General features: G+C 43.2%; 1 protein-coding gene across 2 annotated transcripts in view; it reads right to left on the bottom strand.

Annotated features, from left to right (window-relative positions):
* Nucleotides 1-22011, bottom strand: part of LOC106728034 — a 95576-nt gene that overhangs the window by 19082 nt on the left and 54483 nt on the right. Inside the window, exon 3 of one of the 2 annotated variants that reach the window (XM_014548829.1) lies at nucleotides 10256-10437. In XM_014548829.1, coding sequence (XP_014404315.1) covers nucleotides 10256-10437 — 182 coding nt within the window. Of the gene's footprint in view, nucleotides 1-9893; nucleotides 10438-22011 lie in introns of those variants that run through there. The other variant, XR_001364284.1, reaches the window with a different exon arrangement.

Here is a 22011-nt window from a genome sequence, read left to right as displayed (position 1 = left end):
TTGGAACATAGCATCCACTGTGCTATGGATAAGGGGGGGGGGGGCTACTGTATATGAGTTTCATCATTTTTGAAAACAATACCCACCTCTTATGGTTACGGATAATAATACCCACCTTATAAGGTCTTTTAAAAATTAGATGAGATAACTGGTACACCCCTTGCAAGTATCTGGCACACAGTAAATGCTTAATAAGTGCTAGTTATTATTATTTATCATTTATTATCTATATATATATAAAAGGCTAATATGCAAAGTATCCCCTCGGGAGTTCAACTGGGTGACCGGGAGTTCGATCACTCACTTATGATGTGCACTGACCACCAGGGGGTGGCGAAGAATGAAGGAAGATCTTGGCTGGCAGCCAGAAGGCCCCGATCGGCCCTGATCACCGGCCAGGTCTAGGGACCCTACCTGTGCACGAATTTCGTGCACCGGGCCTCTAGTTATTAAATAACATGTGTAATATTCTAGGACTTAGCTGAGAAGGTGGGTTCTATAAATGGTTACACTTACTAGTTCAAAAGCTGTAACTGGTTATATTTTGATAAACCTTCAATTATTCAAGCTAAATACACAGGCACATCTATCTGTAATTTTTAAGAGTTTTATTGAATTATACATACAGTAAAGTGCAGAGATCTTAAGTGTAAATTTAATTATATTTAACCTTGTTTTGAGATGACTCTAAAAGCTAGAAGCTTTTTCTGCTGAGTCTGTCAATTAGAAGAAAGAAGATTAATTTTTCTAATTAAAAGGTAGTTTTATTGAGAGAGAAGAAAGGAAATGTAACATCCAACATACACAGTTTTAACCAAAAAGCAGCATATTTTTCCCATATAATTACCCACCACCTTAACTCATATTCTAAAGATTCATTGGATTTGCTAGAGCACTGGCAGTTGTTGCCAAGCAGAGGTGACACTTTCATAAAAGTGCCTTTGAGTTTGACCTTTTTAGAACCCCTGATTTAGAATCTTAATTTTTAAAAAAATCTATTACATCTTGTGGGAAGTTCAACAGTTTCTCTTGAAAGAGTTTGACAGACAGATGTTTTGCATCTGAGTGAAGCATAAACACCAACAAATCTCCTGGCTTTGAAAATTCTTTATTCTGAAGGATTTACAAGCAAATGACAATTGCTCTTAGCAACTCCTCTATCTAGCAGTTGACATGTTTATTTTGGCAATAAGTAAAGCTCATTCTGATTTTCCAAAACATTCAAATGTGGAAAAGTAGGTGTCTTAGGATAGAGGAAACATTACGTTAAAACTTTGCAACATACATTTCATCAAAAGCAATATAGGTTATCTATTAGTGGGGAAAAAACGTATAGGACACTGTGATTATGACCCCTCTATTTGGCTTTATATTTTGGGAGCTAAGTTGCAATAGGAGCCATAGATTTGAAATATCACTTCAAAACAATACTTTCAACAATAAAGTTGTTTATTCAGGGGTGGGAAAAAGTAAGTTAGTAATAATAATAAATACAATAATAAATAAATAATAATTCAATAAACTCTGTTTCTTGTACTCACACTGTAAACCTACTTTTGCCCACACCTCTATCTATATTGTGTGTATACATACATGTGTGTGTGTGTGTGTGTGTGTGTGTCACACACACACACACACACACACCACAATTCATTAGGGAATCTTCTTTCATTGAAGTTGTATAAAACATAAAAACCTCCCTGATATTGGATAGAAGATCACACTGAATTAGTAAAAAGTATGATTTTTAAATTCATTTTGAATAAGATAGATTTTAGTTATAACTTATGAATTTCAAAATGCATTCCCACCCATTCTCTCATTTCATGTTCATAAAAACCCCTTGATTAGGCAGAGTTGGAATTATTGAACTAATTTCACAGGCAAGAAAAATAAGGGCTGAGCAAGTTCAGTGCCTTGCTATTTAGTGGTAAACCCACACCTCCCTACTCTGCAGGGTGACCTAACAAATTCTTTCTGATAATTATTGGATAAGAAAGATATGGATTCTTATATTAATTATTCATATATAAGAGATTGCCTGAAGTGCTCAAAGATGTATTTCAACTGTTCCCCTTGTAATCCCATTTACATCATTCTTCTGCACTACTTAGCAAGAAGGAAATGAAGGAAAATTTCTGCCCAGATCCCAATCAAGTTATTATAAATTCCAAATTAATAGCGTCTAAATAAATAAGAGCTTATTATGGGGCTAAAAGCTTATAATGTTATTTTTTTCTATCTTTTTTCATTCACTTCAGCCCCAGTTTGAGTATTTTATCTACTGCATTTCTTCCCCCCCCCTTCCTGCTCCCCCAATTTCCTCATTAGAAAAAGAGGGCAAGAGAGCCATACAAGGAAATAATTTCTGGTATATGAATGAAATTAATAACCTGACATTATAGAAGAGGCGGAGAGGCATCTTTTTGGTAATTTATCATAATGTGTAGTGACAGCAATTTGCAGTAATGAAATAACTAATCTTTACTTCTCCTGGGTTTGTGCTGTGTTTATCGGTTTGTGCTTTACTTACATTTTTTTATTACTCCATTTGTTAAATTATTTAAACTTACAAGGCAACCTCGAACTTATTAATAGTAAAGCAGCCTTCTGAAATGGGAGTCATGCAAATAATTATTTCACTTCTTTATCCATATTTTTAAGGAACCAAGATGTTTTTGTCATTTACCCGGGGATTACAGGGGCTAAAAAGCTCAAGATCAATTCTCCCCCGAGGACAGGTAACCCAGCTTGAACTCTACGGGCTATGAGAACTTATCTCTCTAAAGTAAACTTGATGTAAAAGTCATCTGGGTGGAAATGTGGTTTCCCTCATGCTGGGTTTCCTGACGCTTTTAAAAGAGTCCTAAGGGATTAAGATGAGTGAGAGATGGGCCCATAGCATGAAAGGCCCAGAGCTCTTAGAGGTATTTCTTCCATGATTAAAAAATAATGATTTTTTTGTTTGCCAGGTGCAAGGAATAAACACCCCTGGATTCCCTCTGTGCTGTCGCTTCCCTCTAATCTACAAACAGGACACAAAGGTTTCTCTGTTCCTTCCCTCAATGGCATTTCTCATTCAGACGTCCTTCCTGTTTGGGGTTCTATTTCTTACTTCCATTTGGTTCTTTCCTTTCCTGTAGGGGCCTCTAAGTTTGTTTGTTTTCAGGTTTCTCACATTTTTCTATTTCTGAATTGTTTCTCTCTACAGGAAACAATCCCCATGTCTCACCCCTTTTTCATTTTGCTCCCTGTCTGTGTGTACCTCGTGTTATTCATCATCTTTGTTTCTATTTATTTCTCTTCTCCCAGCTCTTATTTCTTTATCTCTGGCCCCCATTTCCTCTCCTTGATTCTCCAGTTTCCATCGCGATGCCCTTTGACCAGACATCCTCTCCCTACTCCCTATTCCCTACTCCTTACTTAGAGCAATTGTAGCACGTCCCGCACTAGAATGGAGCAAAAAGGACAGACTCGAGAGAACAGAAAGGTGGCCGACTGAACCTGTGAGGGGCGTGGTTAGTCATGTTAATAACTTCCCATCCTCTGTTCCCCAGTCTCTTCCAGGCCTGTGTATGTCCAGCCTGAGAACAAGGCGAACACAAAGGGAAGGAAGCAGAGGGAAGTGAAGGTGAGGCCTTAGGGACAGCAACTGCGGAAGCTGTTTTTAAATACAGTCAGGTCAGCATTGGTCTCAGAAACGACAAAACCGGATTGTATTTAAAGCGCAAAGCCTCTCGGATCAGCAGCGTCTGGGCCCGCCAGAATCCATGTCCTCAGGAATCTGAGACTGAAGGTTTCAGGATGACCAGAATGTTTCCACTTGACCCTGAATTACTTTAAAACTACCTGTGGGAGGGTGCAAATGCTGACCTCCAGAATAAACAGCTCCCTTCTCGGGACTTGGCTGGGACCCAGCCCCACCCTTGGCATCTTTTATTTTAAAAATATTTCCAGATATGTTTATAAATAAATCACGCCTTTCAGAACCGTCTCGCCACCACTCCATTGTAAAGGGGAGGAAAAATCCGTGACAGTTAACACTGTGGAAAGTTTGCTTCTCTCTCAGCCTTCAGAGGGGGAAAAAAAAGAAAAGCTGCACAGTACGTATTTAACAGCCAGAGGAAGGAGTAGCTCTCAGAAAAACAGCCCCACCAGCCCAGTAGTAGTAAGACAACCAGATGTACAAACAACTTGACCTTTCTCCCTCCCCCCACCCTCACCCCTGGAGCATTGTGCGGGCAGGAGTGTGGGGACAGCGGGGACCAAGGAGAGCGCCCCCCTTCCCTGTGGACGCTGCCGCTGAGGCGGGGTGATGACAGAGCTGACTCCATTTTTCCTTTTTCAGGCAGGTGTCAGTGTGTTGATTTTGAAACTGAGTCCCAGGGAAAACACCTTGCTGTTCAAATTCTTCAAAACAACAACAAACTCTGCACTTTTCACATGCTTTTTATTTTGACAGAAGAACTCTATTTATTTCTTTTTTAAAGGGGGAGGTAAATAGGGGATGATGCCCTCAATTTGTAACATTATTTGCTAGGACCCTCTGCGATGTCAGTCCTCTCTGTCCTCTCCCCCTGGCCTACGCTCCAGACAAAAGAGCTGGGTCTTCGGAGGAATGAAAGCAAAGGCTCAGGGCTGCAGAGGTCTGACCCAGCACAGACTGAGGGGAGGCTTGAGCAGAGGGAATCTTTCTTGGTAAGGCAGCGTCAGGCTGGAGGGATCCCCACCCACGTGGGGAAAGAGGGGAAACTGCCTGCCCTCATGGGGGGGAGCTGGGTCTTCGGAGGAATGAAAGCAAAGGCTCAGGCTGCAGAGGTCTGACCCAGCACAGGCTGAGGGGAGGCCTGAGCAGAGGGAGTCCTTCTTGGTAAGGCAGCGTCAGGCTGGAGGGCTCCCCACCCACGTGGGGAAAGAGGGGAAATTACCTGCCCTCATGGGGGCACCTCTTGGTCCAGGGCCTTCTCTTTAATAACACCTGAGGATTTCTGTTTGTATCCCCTGGCTTCAAAAAGATAACAAATGCATGAGCTGAGAACTGAATCCATATAATAGAAACACACACACACACACACACACACACAGGAATCAATTATATTCTCACAAAGATACATATACAAATGATGTACTGGGGTTCCAATTTTAGTGCTATATTTTCCCCTCTAAGGAAGTTTTAAAATAAAAAGAAAACCAGAAACAAAAATGAAACAAGAACAAGGATTGGCCAGATAGGGGCCGGTTCCTGATGTTCTTGGGATTTTTTCGGTTCAGTTTTGTTGGTGAACCCTCCTGCCCCTGGTGCCTGTCCCCACAGTGGGCACGAGAAGAAGGGTCACTCCCTGGCCTCAGGGCATTTGTCCCCTTTGGGGAGCCCTATCACTGTCTTCGTCTTCATTTGGATGAAGGTTGGGCTTAAAGCAGCTGTGTACACAGCGTTGGCTCCTACACGGAGCCAAGCAGCGGTCTGAGTTAGGACGGTGTGCTAGGCTGGGCTCTGCACCTCACCTCTCTGTGCGGCCATGGAGGGAGGGCTCGCCTGGCTCCCTGCTTTCCACAGGAAGAGGATGACTCCAGGCCGAGTGTTGCCAGAAAAACCCACCACCACAATGGAAAAGCCATGAACTCCTGTTACGTTTTTGTCACACAAACATGCCACGCAGGAATAGGCTGAGGTTTCACCCTTCATTTTTCTGACCCTGGTTAAGGATATGTGACTTGAGCAGGTATATTTGTTTCTGCCATAGCAAAGCATCACAAACTGGGTGGTTATCTATTTCATAAATAGAAACGTATTCTCTCACAGTTCTCGAGTCCGAAATCAAGGTGTGGGCAGGGCCAGGCTCCCTCAGCCGGCTCTGGGGGAGGGTCTGTCCCGGCCTCTCTCCTGGCCTCTGGTAGCCAAGGCTTGTGGATGCATCAGTCCAGCCTCACAGTGTTCTCCCTGTGTCTTCACATCTTTTTCTCTCTGTGTCTGTCTCTGTATCCAAATTTCCCCGTTTTATAAGGACAACAGTCATATTAGATAAAGGTCCATTCTAATGTCCTTATTTTAACTTGATTAGATCAGCAAATACCCTATTTCCAAATAAGGCCAAATCCTGAGGTCTGGGGATTAGTACTTCAATTTACAAGAAAATATGGGCCAGCACGTGTAATATTCTGTAATAACTAGATCCAAGAAAATGGCAAAGAGCTGCTCCATAGGTTAAACAGTGGCCTTGGCTTTAGAAACCTCTGCTTGGCCACTTCCCCTTGTGTGGACACGCTCAACCTCCTCTTCCGGTTCCCTCATTGAAGTGGGAATCTGATTTGTACTTTCAGCCGAGGCTTCGCTTTTCTAAGCTCTCCTCCAGTGCTGGGACACATCTACGTTGCCTTTCCTTTCTCTAATAGTGGCTCTCGCAAGTAATAAAAAACTTGCTGATGTGGGGGTGGAGGGGTAGCGGGGTGAGGGACAGGGTATGAAAGGGTGCTGAAAATGTGTCAACACAAGGTGCTATTATTTGCCCAATAGCAGTTTGCACCATTAGTGTGCAGTCACATTATAAGACTGTGAACCCTGAGGAAAGAAAACACCAATAATAAGGGCATGTGGCTAACTGTGCTAAAAAAAACACCAAAAAAAAACAAAAGCAAAAACAAAACAAACCAGAGCCTAGCAGCCATTTCTGCATAGGGACCTCTCATGCAAACTACTTCACAGAGAAGCCTGCACTGAACTGCATGCCTACACAGTGTTTTCTGCCATCTGAGCCAGGCCTTATAAAGGTTTCCTGCAATTCTGTTTCAACCAATAGGATTGAGGCTCTCCGCATCCAATCAGAGCTATGCAGCTCTGACCAATCAGAGTGGCTCTATTCTGACCAATCAGTACAGTGTCCTTTGGACCAACCAAACTGGGAGGATCTGGCGTCCTCATTTGCATGAGGATGAACCAATCAGGGACCAGAGGCAAGGTCTCCTGTCCATATAAGCCAGCTTCCCTCTGGCTCAGGGAGTACACTTTTCCTTTCCATGGGAGAAGGAAGGCTGCCTCTCCCTGGCTGAGCTGAAACACTGACCATGTCTCACTAGAGCAGAGTGAAGCAGACCATTTCGAAGAACTGTCTAGCCAGAGAGGGGCCTGGTCCCACGGCTGCCTGTCCTCAGAGCTGTTCTAGAGCTGTGCTGTATCATAATTGTGCTGCTTTACACTGAATAAAGTTTCCTTCTTCATCACCCCCAATTGGGGATTCTGGTTGGTGTTGAATTGGCACCAAAGAATTGATACCAATGGCAATCAGTTGGCAATACTGAAAGTGATATTTAAGAAAAGTATGTGAAAGAGCAATTGTTGAGACTGGGTTGTCATAGCATTTTCTCCATAAAGTCAGAGCATATTTGGGTTAATGAACATCTTGGGTTCTTCTAATTTTCTTGGCAGGATTCACAAACAAACCTCAGGGCTTGCACATTGGTGTGGTTGATCACCTTTCATTTCCATAGCACTCCTGCTGCCCCACCAGGTTCTCATATCAGCCTCCTACATTAGGGCAATAGATATGATGAGTGGAAATCGTGGGGAGACCCTCCAGGTGGTCTCTGGGAGCACCAGGGCCTGGGTCCCAGCCTCTGGCTCCCTTCCTTTCACCTGGCTGCCAGCTCCTTGCACAAACCAACATGTTCGCTAAAACATGTTGATTTCCTTGACAGGTTGGGCTAGTTTTCAGTGTCTTGTTTGGACTTCTGCTTTTTATTTTGATTTTCCAGTTTTTCTAGTTGGGCAAGACTTGGGTAGATAAGTTGGATTAGAGGAGAGATTTCTCACCTATCCCACTCAGACTATAAAGCTGCCCTGGCAGGTGAAATTTAAAAGGGAAATAGGTGAGAGAAGCTTAGAAGAGCCAGGTTAGAGACCCAGACAAACCTTTGTTTTTGCGTAAGGCAGACAGGAGTGATTCATGTAAAGGGGAGTGGGAGGAGTGGATATCCTTTCCTTTCTGTTACATCTTCCCCCAGTTGGAAAAATTTATAGTTTTCTTTCTGATAATTCATGAGCACTGTACAAAATTAAACAGTACAGAGAAAGTGAAGGTTTCTGCCATATCAACACTCCCCCCACGTTGTCGAGGGTGGCCACACTGACCATAGTTCAGGGTATTTCCTTCCAGACTTTTAAATACAAACACTACATAGGTCTACACCTAGATCTCTATCTAAATAGAATCATTAACAGGGCCTTTTCATTCTGAGTATTTTGTACCTGCTCTTTCTCTTCTTACAGCGCAGATATTTTTCATATCAAACCATGAAAATGTAATCTATCTTTTTATTTGTTTTCTAAAATATTTTTATTGATTTCAGAGAGGAAGGGAGAGGGAGAGAGAGAGAGAAACATCAATGATGAGAGAGAATCATTGATTGGCGGCCTCCTGCACACCCCACACTGGGGATCCAGCCCACAACCCCGGCATGTATCCTTGACCGGAATCGAACCCGGGACCCTTCGGTCCACAGTCCGACACTCTATCCACTGAGCCAAACTGGCTAGGGCTGTAATCTATCTTTTTAAAAAACAAGCACATTTTATGTTTAAAATATAGAAATTCTTACACAGATTCAAACTATACAGATGGTACAAAGTGAAAAGTAAAAGTCTTTCATCTTTACCTCTAGTTCTTTTCCCGGAATATAACCATTATAACTACACTGTTACCCATACATCCTTCCAGAAAGTACAATTACTAATATTTCCATATATCTATATATAGATAACTTTTATTCTGTTCTATAACTTGTTTGTTTGTGTAATACATCTTCAAATTTTAAAGAATCAATATATAAGATATACCTCATTCTTTTTAATAGATGCACAGTAATCCATGGCATGAATATACCATTATTTCATTAGTCTGTTTTCTATTAATGGACATTTAAGTTGTTTTAAGATTTTGGATACAGAGTAACATATTGGTGCTCATTTCTCCACACTCTCACCGGCCCTGGACACTTTGATTGGTTTATCTTTTTACAAAAAATTTTGCCAATTTGATTGGTGATACGTTGCTTTAACATTCATTCCTTTGTTTAGTAGGAATCCAATCTTATTTTATATAATTTATTGCCCTGAATTGCCTGTTTGTGACTTTTGCCTCGGTGTTATTGGAATGTTTATCTTTCTCTTAATGATTTGTAAGAGGAGAATTATATTTCAGATGAAAACATGCATATAGAACTCCAATAATGGATCGAGAAGATTTTAAAAAGCACATGTTCTTTACATATTCATAATTTTCTAAAAAACTCAACAGAGACCAGGCTAAAGTTTATATCTTTTAAAGCAAATTTTTTTCTTAAAGTGTAAATCATGTTTAAAAAAAATACAGGAGGAAAGAACAGCTTGTTTTCTAGTGTCTGTTGCCATTGGAGGAGCATTTTTAGGGAGACAATGAATGTGCTAAGGAAATCCTTATCTGTTTAACACACACTCCTCATAAGCAGCTGTTTGCTACCCTATCTTAAGATACACATTAGTAATAAAACAATTCTAAGCGACAGACTTTCCCTCAGTCCAAATTACTAAAGTTTTCTTATAATACTTAAAAACAGCCCATTTACAGAGCCAGTGACATCATCACGATCAGTACCGCATTCATTTTCACTCCCTCACACATTTTCCTACTGGATGAGTGGTTTCCTTGTTTAAATATGGAATTCACTGATCATAAAATGGATTTCATCCAGATACAAAATATGAAAAAATGAACTCATGGGAAATGACCCTTGAAATGCACACCACCCTCAAGCCCTCAAGGCTTGAAGGGATTTTCTATTTCATCAACTTTAGATGAGCCACAATAATAAAACATAAAATATTATACAAAGACTAGAAAATCAAGAGTCACATACCTCATAGTTCCTCCCGAGTCTCAAGTTCTTAGCCCAACGCATGCTCAGCATGTGCAGCCCGTCCACCTGGCCTGGCCGCCGGAATCACAGCCTTCGGCTGAGCTCAGGGTTCCTTCTCTGCTCCCAGAACACTCTGCACACTTCTCTCTTAGCACTTACTGCACAGTTTTGAAGTTACATGGAAAGCATCTTCTCCCCACCTTGATTGCCAGTTTCACAGGTCAAGGACCACGTGATGGTCATCTTTGTGTGCCCGCCCCCTCACAGCACCTGATACTTAATGGGTTCTCAGCAATTACTTGTTCCGTTATGTTGCTAGTATTTGGAACTAGGTGGAGAATAGTTTGCTCCCGTTTTTTTTGCTCACCTGTGGCAAACGGCAGATTGCCCACTGAACAGCCATCACTGTCCCTGTCCCCTTGCTGGCAGAGCCTTGCTTTTGTTTGAGGATCCATTTTCCACGAAGCTATGTGCTCAGGAAATGAGTCCTCTTGCTGGGCTGTGTCCAGGCAACTTAGTCGTCCCATTCCCAAGGCCTGTGGCGCAATCCTAGCCAATGAGATCTGAGAGTAAGTCATCTGGGGAGCTTTCGGGGAAAGGCTTTTCTTTCTTTCTTCTTTTTTAAAAAAAATATATTTTATTGATTTTTTATAGAGAGGAAGGGAGAGGGATAGAGAGTTAGAAACATCAATGAGAGAGAAACATCGATCAGCTGCTTCCTGCACAGCCCCTACCGGGGACGTGCCCGCAACCAAGGTACATGCCCTTGACCGGAATCGAACCTGGGACCCTTCAGTCCGCAGGCCGACGCTCTATCCACTGAGCTAAACCAGTTAGGGCAAGGCTTTTCTTATAGTATAGAGACTCTCATGGGAGGAGACCCCCATCTTTTACTGGGCATTATTGTATTGCATGGGATATCTAGAATTGTTGCAGACATCTTGCAACATGAGGACACCCCAACCTGCTAACGAAGGCAGAGACATCCTCCATGGTTTGGCCGCAGGGGCCCTGCCTGCAGATCTCACTGAATTATTAACCCCCGAATGTGCCCTAACTGCTCCTCAGCACACTTAATAAAAATGGGGAGAAGTCAAAGGGGCTTTAGGAGCCCTCTCTTGGGGGAAATAGAGTCAAAAGGAATCAGGTTTTATCTTATGGCAGAGAAGCCTGTGGATACACCTGGTTGCTGTTTTCAAGTTCATAGAGGGTTTTATGGGTGAAATGTCAAACAGTCATTGCCCATGACTTCTGAAGACGTAACTGGAAGAGGAAACTGAATTAAAGCAGGAGAGACTGGCTGGATTTAAGTGAGAATTTGCCTTTAGGGATGATAAACCTGGTCAGGGGCCCCTGAGGATGAGAATCTGTCCTTTTGGAAAAAGACAGGAATGGAAGTCACAAGTCTCTGTGCAGTTTATTACCACCCACTTATGGCAATGAGAATAAACACAACCCTACTTGAAGTCTGTCATAATTTAGATCTAGAAGCTACTGAAATTTAAATAAGTGAGGAATCAACGACAAACCTCCAAAAGTATTCATTTGGCTATAACAGCGATTTTCAACGTTTTTCATCTCATGGTACACATAAACCTATTACTAAAAAATACATATTATATTTTTTCCAGATCTGACAAAAAAAATGGGCATAATTTTGATTCATTCACACCACACGGCTATTGTTGTGTTGGTGGTTGTCATTTTTTAATTTGACAATCTAAGGCAGCGGTTCTCAACCTGTGGGTCACGACCCCTTTGGGGGTCGAATGACCCTTTCACAGGGGTCGCCTGAGACCATCGGAAAACACATATATAATTACATATTGTTTTTGTGATTAATCACTATGCTTTAATTATGTCCAATTTGTAACAATGAAAATACATCCTGCATATCAGATATTTACATTACGATTCATAACAGTAGCAAAATTACAGTTATGAAGTAGCAACGAAAATAATTTTATGGTTGGGGGTCACCACAACATGAGGAACTGTATTAAAGGGTCACAGCATTAGGGAGGTTGAGAACCACTGATCTAAGGGAAAAGAGGTCAGTGCCCCTGACTAAATAGTCAGGTATTGCATGTTTTAAAAAGTCTGCGGCACACGGGGTGAAAATCGCAGGGCTCTAAGTCTGATCTGACAAAGCTGGAAACAGCTGCTTTAGCACTATCAGGCCAAATGTCAGTCCAACATCCAGTTTTTAATTTACGTTGAACACACACTACTTATCAGAGCTTTGCAATTAGTCACATGCCCACAACCAGGACATTCATGAGAACTGTAGCCTCGGGGAAGGTGGCTGATTATTTCCGGGGTGTTTATTACTAGGGCTGATCCCAATCTGAGTACACTTTTCCATAAAAGAATGTAAAAATGCGTATTGGATTTGGTGAGTCTCTCTACCATGTCAACACTCCAAAGTACACACAGTATTCAAGTCACCTGGCAGCCAGGTGCAGAGCCCTCTGCTTAGGGCCACCCCCCACCCCACCCCCCCTTTCCTGATTCCAAGGCCTGGGCTAAAGGAACTACTCAAACAAATGGTAGTGCAAGTTCATTTACAAGCTGTGAAATTAGGGTGTGGATCCTAATGAACCTGGGACAATAAACTACCTCTCCTCTTACAATCAATTTTCTATGAAAACTATTAGCAAGGCTCTCATGTTAACCCCAGGAGCTAATGTAAAAACAATAAAGGTCTATCAAAATCGGTGTTTAAAGTAGTTTGCTCTTATTGATTTGATCACATGCACAACACCACCTCCTTTTACTGAGGCTGCTGATGAGGCATTTCTTTTCCTTCTAGACTTGGTGGGACAAATCCAAAAATGCAGACTCTGTGTGCTGAAGCTCATTCTGACACCAAGCAACAAGGACTCATTGGGTCTTACCAGACCTGTTTCTACTGAGGCTTTGACTGCCAGAGTCTGAGCTGACACAGGCCTCTGCAGCGAATGCGGGTTCCCTTCCCAGCCCCCCTTCCCCTCTTCCTTTGCCCGGATTTTCCAATTTCTCTCCTCTCCTTTCATCTCGGTTTGTGAGACTCCCTTCACGCCCTGCCTACTTCTCCACCGCACTGGGGCACGCACACCCTGCCGGCTCAGGCGCCCTGGGCTGCCCTGGGAACAGCCCATGGGGCTGGAAAGTCCTTCAGGTGAGCTGCTGGGAGGAGCTGTGAGCCCGGCTGCCCTATACCCCACCCTTCACCTCCTCTCTCCCTGGTGTTGGCAGTGCATGGAGGGAAGGCTGCAAATTTAGTTGGTGGCAACTAGACTTGCTGTTGGGTCCTCACTCTCTTGAGCTCAAAGTAGGGAAGGACCTCTTACACAGGACCCCGGCACGGGCAGCTTGGCTTTGGAGAGTCTTCCAGATCTGGGTACACCTCCTATTCGGCCACCCCGGTTTCCTATAAAAAGAGGATAATACCTACTTCCAACAATGTAAGAATTAAGTAACAGACGTTTTTAAAACGTTTATTATTCAGTATCATCATAGAGAAGCAAATGCCCCCTTTTACAGCAAAAAGAGACTTCTAAATACCTGCGCTCAGAACACAGCAATCGGTATAGTATTGCCACTTGCACTTCAGTCATTTCCTTTAAAGATAAATCCCACCTCAGGGCCCACAGCCCCAGCACAACAGCTGCAGAGCCGAAGGATCATGCCGGGGCCAGGGAGGACTATTTTCCTAAAGCAGCGGAGGCTGCAGCAACATTGCATGTAGCACACGCCTCGCTGGGACGCGGGAAGGTTAATGAGATAACATCTGGGTGGAAAGTGCTGAGTGCGCCGAATATTAGCATGTTGCAATTACCCTGATACTGGAGCAAGCGCTCCTTTGTCCAGATTATTCAAGAGCGTGCGGCTCTGAGAGTCGAGGTGCAGCAGGCGCCGTGTGAAGGCGGCCAGTCAAGCCCGCCCCGGCCAGGCACACTGTGCAGTGCTGTTGGGAGCCACCGACAGGGAAAGGACTCTGACCCTGCGGAGCTGCAGCTCACCTGTTTCACTCTCTGGGTTTGCAAGGCGATCCTGCCACGTTTCTGCCCCGCTTCCTAGAGGCCGCTGACCGCACAGCCACGGCGGACCCCTCACCGCCCCGGGACCTGGGAGAGCCAGGCCACCTCTCTGAGCCTTGGTGTCCTTGCTTGGAAAACGGAGAGAATAATCCCCACCTAGTCCACGGGGTTCTGGGGCTACAAAGCGAAAGTGCTTTGAAAATCATAACGTGATGCACACGAATGTGAACTCTCAGGTGCCACTTTCTATTCTCTCATCTCTTATCTGACCACGACCAGTGGTCAGAGGTAAAGGTCCCTGCCTTGACCTGCATGCGGCCGACTGCCATACATCACCAAGTCTAGCCGAGTTTCCACAAGCTGCGTGAGGGATTAGGAGCTCTGAGAAGGGAAGGCAGACTGGTTGTTTTTAAAGGCCAGCTTATCCACGGCTCAGCGCCTGTAGTTTGTGGGTGCACTAAGCCATGCGGTTAGATAGGAATAGCATTATCTTTTATGGACGTAGCACTAGAATTTTTCAAAACCCTTTACATGTTTTATCTCAGGGTGGCGTTTAGTGTCATCTGTAGGCCCGTCTCTCCCAAATACTAGTCCATCTTTGGGGATATCTGCTTTTCTCTCACTGTTTTCTAGCGCTTCGCCCTGGAAGAGGCAGAAGCCCAGGGCTTCCGGGAGCCAGGGCGCGACCCCGGGAGTCCCAGTGGCTGCAGCCTGGGTGGCAGTGGTCACTAAGGAAATGAAGAGAGCTCCGAGCTGCCCAGCGGGTCTCATGGACCAGACACAGACAGCCCTGTTCACAGGGAGACAAGCACCCGCCGTGACCTGCGGTCACCACAGCGGCTTCAGGAAAGGCTTCCCGGTTCCCAGAGACTCGGCTGCTGCTGACGGACAAACCAGCCCCTCAAGAATCTTATTGTATGTTTTCAAAATAATTCTCTGTCATGCCCCAAGAATGTCTGAACTTCTGGGTGAACTCACGCGTTTGCATATTTTTCAGCTTATGAGTGGGGACTCGGACAGACAAGGCCCATGACCTTGCCCTTCCATGAAGGGCAGGAAGGGCAGTCTCGCGTGCTGGTGAACTCACGGTGCCCTCCTGTCTCCTCCTGATTCTCCCTCACACCGCCTCCAGCCTCCTCCTTCCCTTGCCCTCTCATACCAACGTTAAGAAAGAAATAGCTTTGCTTCGATGACAGCTCCCTCGTTAGAGAATGCCAGGGATTCTGGTTGTGCATTTTCATGAAGCACTCGGTGCTGGAGAGAGAGAGAGAGACAGAGAGAGAGAGAGAGAGAGAGAGAGAGAGAGAGAGGCTGGTGCCGCCTTGGACGGCCTGTTTACCCAGACCCCACGCTGCCAGGAAGGGAGCATTCAGCTTCTGATTTCAGGATGACTGCACACGACCCCAGTTCTAATATAGCTTGTCATTCATAAATCCCCGAGACGTCGCAGGCCCAGCCAGATGTGATGTGGCCTGGCCTAATCCTTCGGTGGAGATGCAAGGGAGAGGGGAATTTAAGCCTTAATTAAAAATAAGATCTGATATTGGAAAATTAAGGTTTTAAAGATGCTTTGAATGGGCCTATTGAGAGTATATTCAAGTGTATGGAAACATTGATTTAGGAGATACTGTCTTATTTTGCTAGATGCAGCTAATTCTATGGGATCATAAAGAAGATAAATACCAAATTTCATAGCTGTAGGACAAAGTGCTCCCCCAAACCTCCACCTAGACTTCAGCTACATGCAGCATGATATATTTTGATCCACATAAGGATTTCCAGTTAGAGGTATTTGTCACATAAAAAATGACCTCCTCCCTGGCTGGTGTGGCTCAGCGGGTTGAGTGTTGTCTCACATACCTAAGGTTGCTGGATCCCTGGTAAGGGGGCATACAGGAGGCAGCCGATCGATGTTTCACTTTCACATTGATGTTTCTCCATCTCTCTTCCTCTCTCTCTAAAAAAAAAAAAAATCCAAAACCTGACATCAGAGTTAGGGTCCTACAACAGGGACAAGGGACTACACCAATAAATAAATTTAAAAATTAATTTCCAATTTTTTGCTTAAGTCATCCATTCACTTATGTATTCATTTTTTAAAAAGAAACCTTTATTCAGAATGACTGTGTACAGTACATTCTATGTGTGCTGTGAGAAAATGTAGAGAGTCATTCTGTGAGAAAATGTAGTCATTCTGTGAGAAAATGTAGACTCATTCTGTGAGAAAATGTAGAGAGTCATTCTGGCCATTCTGGTAAAACTCATGCTCAGGCAATGAGAAATTTACCTCTAATTTAAACACCACTGCATTAAATGTCATTGCAAGTATATTATTAATAGCCAAGTGACTGCCATAGAAAATGAGGCCTGAGAACTGAGAAAGAAAGACTAGCGGCAGTAGTCAAGCACCAGATAATACCTACTTCCAGGGCCTGAGCAGGGCCTTGAAGGATGGAGAGGGAAGACTTTTGGCCTTTTCCACTTTCCCTTCCTAACAAAAGGCAGAAGGAACTGTGCTCTTCTTTCATTACTCCTGACTGTCTCTTGGAGGGAAAGCTAATGTGCAGTGAAACACCCAGAAGGTTGAGATTCAGAGGGAGAAACAGCAGGTTCGAGGATGCACAGATCCAGTCTCGTCACACCCCAAAAAGTTAGAACTGGCTTGAGCTTGGAGGGATGGGCCCTTCAAATTCTTAGGACCCGCTACAGAACAGGCTTCCAGTCATTATTAGTTGAATGAATGAATGAATGAATGAATGACCAAGATGATCCTCAGAACTCCCTCAGTCCTAAATTTCATTCTCTTCCCAGGTGCCCTTGCCCCCTGCTGAAGTGAAAAAGGCAGAACTTGTCCCCAGGCTCTGTAAATGACTAGATTCTTGTTATGTGCTCCTTTCCTGCAGAATGGGGTTATGCAGGGATTTGGGAAAAAAAAGTCATAATTAGGCCGTTTCACACCTTGGCTAGTACAGGCAGTGTGATTACGAACATCCTTGTCTGGATTTTCTTGGGCACACGAATGAGAATGTATCTTGGGTCAGCACCTAGATACATCTTCAGCTTTCCTAGATATTGCCAAATGGCTTTCCAAAGTGGTTTTGCCAATTTATACCCCACTAGCGATGCATACTAGTTCCTATTTGTTCATATCCTTTCCAGAACGTGGTATTATCAATTTTACCAAGATAAGACAGGTAAAATGACATCTCATTGTTGTTTCACTTTGCATTTCCCTGATTACTATTGGAGTCTTTTCTCTTATTAGAAATTCTTATTAGATTTTTGTAAGAGCTTATCTACTCTCTAAGTCTCTTAGCTACCTTTTCATACTTTTATCTCTTTCTGTTTTACATGATGAATAATATCTTTGTGCCCAATCTTCTGTTTAACCAGTTCATTTGGACTGTTTTTGTTTAATATGTATTTTTATTGATTTCAGCGAGGAAGGGAAAGGGAGAGATAGAAACATAAACAATGAGAGAGAATCACTGATCAACTGCCTGCTGCATGCCTCCTACTGGGGATGGAGCCCGAAACCCAGGCATGTGCCCTGACTGGGAATCCAACCGTGAACTCCTGGTTCATAGGTCAGCGCTCAACCACTGAGCCATACTAGCAGAGCTCATTGGACTTTTAATCTCAATGATAATATTTTTTTATTTTTAGAAATTCTATTTCCTTTGCAAATTTTCAGGATCATTATTTTTGTTCTCTTTTTCCATATATATTTTAAATCCCCTTTATTTTTACTGTTTGCCAATTAAACATACATCCATTTTATGTATGATTGATAATTATATTATTCAGAATCATTTGTGGCCTGATTCTTTGATTATGTGTCTGGGATATTCCCTATGGTGTCTCGATTGCTTGTGTGTTTTGTGAGTTTTGACGGTCAGGCCAGATTCTCATGTTTCATCATAAGAATATTTGGAGGCCTGATTTGAGGGTGGGCTCCTCCAAAGAATATTGCTTTGTGCCCGGAAGCAACTAAAGCCTGAAAATGCTTTAAAATTAAATTTTAGCTTGAGTTGGGGTTTTTTGGTTCTCACAGATAATGGAAATTATGCATTCAAAAATATGCAGCGTACCACAAACCCTTGTGAGGGTTTGCTTTTTATGAATTTTCAAGGGAGATTTTTTTCTCCTCCACCCAGCACAAAGCATAAATGAGTTTCCTTATTACCGTCAACTCTATAGCTAGTTCACTCATGTACTGCAGTTGTGGAGTCATAGCTTTATGAGAGGCTCTCCAATTAGACTTTGGGCCATGGCCTTGGTCTCTGCTATCCCATGCCACCATCAAGACCCAAGTTTAATGCCAGCAGGGCTCTACAGATGCCTCTATAGAGAAAAAGAAATTCAAAGCATTCATAATATTCAGGATTCCTGCTTTTACTTTATTAGTCACTAAATATTTCTTTCTCTCCTACCAGCTCAGTGATGCATTTAAAAATAATTTTTAATTCTGGTATTTTATTTAGCATTTTTAGGTGTGTGTGTGTGTGTGTGTGTGTGTTTCACGTGCTTAAGAGGTGTATTTCAAAGTGGGAACAATTGTATTTTACAAAAGTCAGTGTGAATCTTCAGCTGAATAAATAATCAGAAGTATAGCCCTGAAAGATGCAGAATTTTACGTCTTTAGTTCAACAGACCATTTGCTTTCTGTCACTTGGCTTTTAGGAGGAGTGGTGAAAAGTGAAGGGATGTTCAGAGTAGCTAATTTGCTATATGAAGCACACAGGAGTTCTGTTATATTATTTATTGTATTTTTCTGTGTGTTTGTAGTGTTTTGTATTTAAAAGAATAAAAATTCTAAGAAAAATTCCTGGAAGAAAAAAATTTTAAAAAGTGTTAAATTAGGATGGTGAGATTATTGAAGAGTATTCCCTATCCTTGTTTTCCTATACTATGCACACACCAAAAGAAAGTTGGTAACCAAATGAAAGTCTTTAGGATAACATCTACATATATAAAAGCCTAAGCAACCGTTATGTCCGAGCGACTGGAACGACCGGAATGACCGGTTGACCAGTCGCTATGATGCGCACTGACCACCAGGGGGCAGATGCTCAACGCAGGAGCTGCCCCCTGGTGGTCAGTGTCATCCCACAGCCAACCTCCTGTGACCCTTTCCCCTGGCCGACCCCCCAATTGGCCCTGGTGGGGGGGGGGGCTGGCAGGTCAGCCTTCCAGGGTCCCTCCTCCCTGGCCTGCTGGATCCCCCATAGGCCTCAATCACCGGCCAGGCTGAGGGACCCTACCTATGAATTCATGCACTGGGCCTCTAGTGTTAAATAACAGTTCATTTCCATAAATTGCTAAATAATTCTCAACTTATTCTAATCAAATAAGTTTAGAGAGCAAGTATACCTCCCCCTGAAAAAGACCAAAGAAGTGGGTAACACTGAGTATTGGTAAATGTAGCAAAACCACTACCCAACTTTAATACATCAAATGATCTTCTCTAGAACTTGTTCTGAAAGCCAAATACATATTTTTCCCTTTAAAAATCGTAAGTGAAAATATCTTAGAAAAATTAAACTTGAATATTTGCTCATTAAATAGTATAATTCTTTAAAATATTTTATGAATCTCTTAAATATACAAAAAATAGCTCTCTAATTTTTTTTAAGTAAATAATTCAAGTTCATGTCACACTGATGATAGCATCTCAGTCTCCTGAGTATTTGTGGACCGATGGTACTCAAACCGCTCGACACTCCCAGTGAGGAAGTGTTTCAGGTACTTGTCATACCACTTCTGATCTCCTCCTTACCCCACACTCACCAACAGGAGGTTGACTCAAATTGTTGCCCACATGGTCGGTGAAAATGATATCTCATTGTGGTTCTTTTGCCCTTTTTGACAGCAACACAAATATCATTGCATGCTAATATAGTAATCTGTTTTTATTTCAATAACTTCTCCATTGATGGCATTTTAGGTTCCTTTCCTTTTTTTTTTTTTATTATAAACAATGTCACAGTCAACTTTTTGGGTCCATACATCTTTACACAATTGTTTTCTTATATCCAAAGGATAAATTCAATATTTTGCTACATGGTGCCAGACTGCTTTACTATGGGGTAGGCACATTCTTACTTTAGAAAAAAAGTTTTAGATAAAAATCTAAATTCCTAGATTAAATTTCTAAAACTAAAAATATTTTTATTTATATTTAAAATTTTTGTTTTATTACTTTAAAATCTTACTGCCTGCCATTATCTATAGGTGTATCTTGCATTTAGAAAAAAAGGTAAGCACAATAGCCTAAACTTACAAAACAAATAAGTTAGGAAGTGACTTTTTTGCATTACAAAATTATTATTTGCTTTACAAAATGGGACCAATTTAAATTAAGAATATTTGAAATATGACCAAATTTGCAAAAATTCAATTTACACATAACTCTCCCAAACTATATCAAGCACACAAAGTGAGTTACTTTTATCTGAACATGATTTTATGAATCTGTGGTTGATTGAATCTGCTGCTGCTCTTTTGAGAGGCAAACAGTATACAGTATGAGGGATCCAGGAAGGATGAACAAAACTGTAATTATGTGATATTTTTTCTCTAAAACTCGTTTGCTTTGCTTTCAAGCCTGTGTTTCAAAAGTAGAAAGAAAATGCATTTCCCCTCCCCTGCCTTTCAGGCGTCCCACTGCATGCCGGCCACAGAGTGGCATATGGCACATAACATGCATAGTCAACCTCCCACCAGCTTATTTGCAGAACCAACAGTACATATTGAACTAAACCACACCTCATGTCAAAGACTTTTAATCATCCTTTACTCGTTGGGTCAGAGAATGATGGTAGCTGTGGGTGGAGGGAGATCTGGTGGTTGGCAAGATCCCTGAAGGGACTAGAAATGTATCATTACCGCGGGGTGGTGGCCTTCTTAGTCATTGGCTCTAATTCCCTCGCCAGACGAATGAAATGGCAATGCTGCAGGGCTTAGAAAAATTGGGGCAACTCTGGGGCAGTGGGCGGCTGAGAGCGTATTAATGACAGCCTGCCTGGGCCCTGAGCGGCAGATCACACACACAGATCCACACTCCTCGCATTTAACCAGCTCCAGTCCTAACAGAGGCTTTCCGGGTCTTTTGTCCCAACCAGTCATCTTTTTGATCTGGATTCAGAAATATGCAACATACCACCGAAAACACTTTTGTTTTTGTAAGGAGGGTCTAACATAGAAGGGCTGGGGGGAGGGGATTGGCATTTTTCCAGCACATTCGGGAATCCCGCCTGCACTGACCATAATTAGCATGTGGCCTTCAGAATAGGCCGCGGAGGAAGGAGGAGGAAGGCGGGTAGGCCAGGCCCTCTCAGCACTTCCCACTCCAGCCCTGGCTTCCCATCAGGCCGTCCAGCCGGAGGCAACGCGCACTGGTCACCCCTAGGAGGCCAATGAGATACTGCGCCCAGGGACCTCCAGTTTATGGCCTCTGGGCTAGAAAAGGAACGAACCATTTTATTTTATGAGGTGGGTGAGAACTTAATTAGTGGGGAAGAGAACTAGGCTGGTTGTCAGTGACCTGGGTTTTCTTCCAGCTGGGACACTCCTTAGCCACATGACCTTGGGCAAGAAACTCAATCCCATCGGACCCGTGTTTCCTCAGCTGAGAAACAACGCCGGACTGGGCGATCTGGGGCTCAAACTCACTGAATGATGGACTCACTGAATCGATTTTGTGTATGTGGGTCGCTGTGCCTGTGCGGCTGGGTGTGTGCCTGTGTGCAGGGTGTGAAAAGATAAACCCAAAGGAAAACCGATTAAAGCGACCGCGTGTGAACGCTCAGAAGTGAAAGCGGGCAGCTGGAATGCGGAGGTGCGTCCAAGGAGACGTTCCTCCCGTTGGCACGCGTAACAAATGACACTTTAACTTAGCGTTGTGCACCAAACACTAATTTATTTAAAAAAATAAAAGTCTAATGGTTTTGTGGGGTGTGACTTCAGGAAGGGCCTGGCTGCTTCGCTGTCACATGGGGTTTCTCACGAGGTTGCAGTGGATGTTGGTGGGGAAGGCGGCCACCTGGAGGCTCAGTGCTGGCCATCTCCGCGGCGGGCAGCGGTGCCCGCTGCTGCTGGA

This window comes from Myotis brandtii, unplaced genomic scaffold, assembly GCF_000412655.1.
Source record: "Myotis brandtii unplaced genomic scaffold, ASM41265v1 scaffold115, whole genome shotgun sequence".
Lineage (NCBI taxonomy): Eukaryota > Metazoa > Chordata > Mammalia > Chiroptera > Vespertilionidae > Myotis > Myotis brandtii.
The sequence above is the reverse complement of the archived record's forward strand: the minus strand, read 5'-3'. Positions and strand labels throughout refer to the sequence as shown.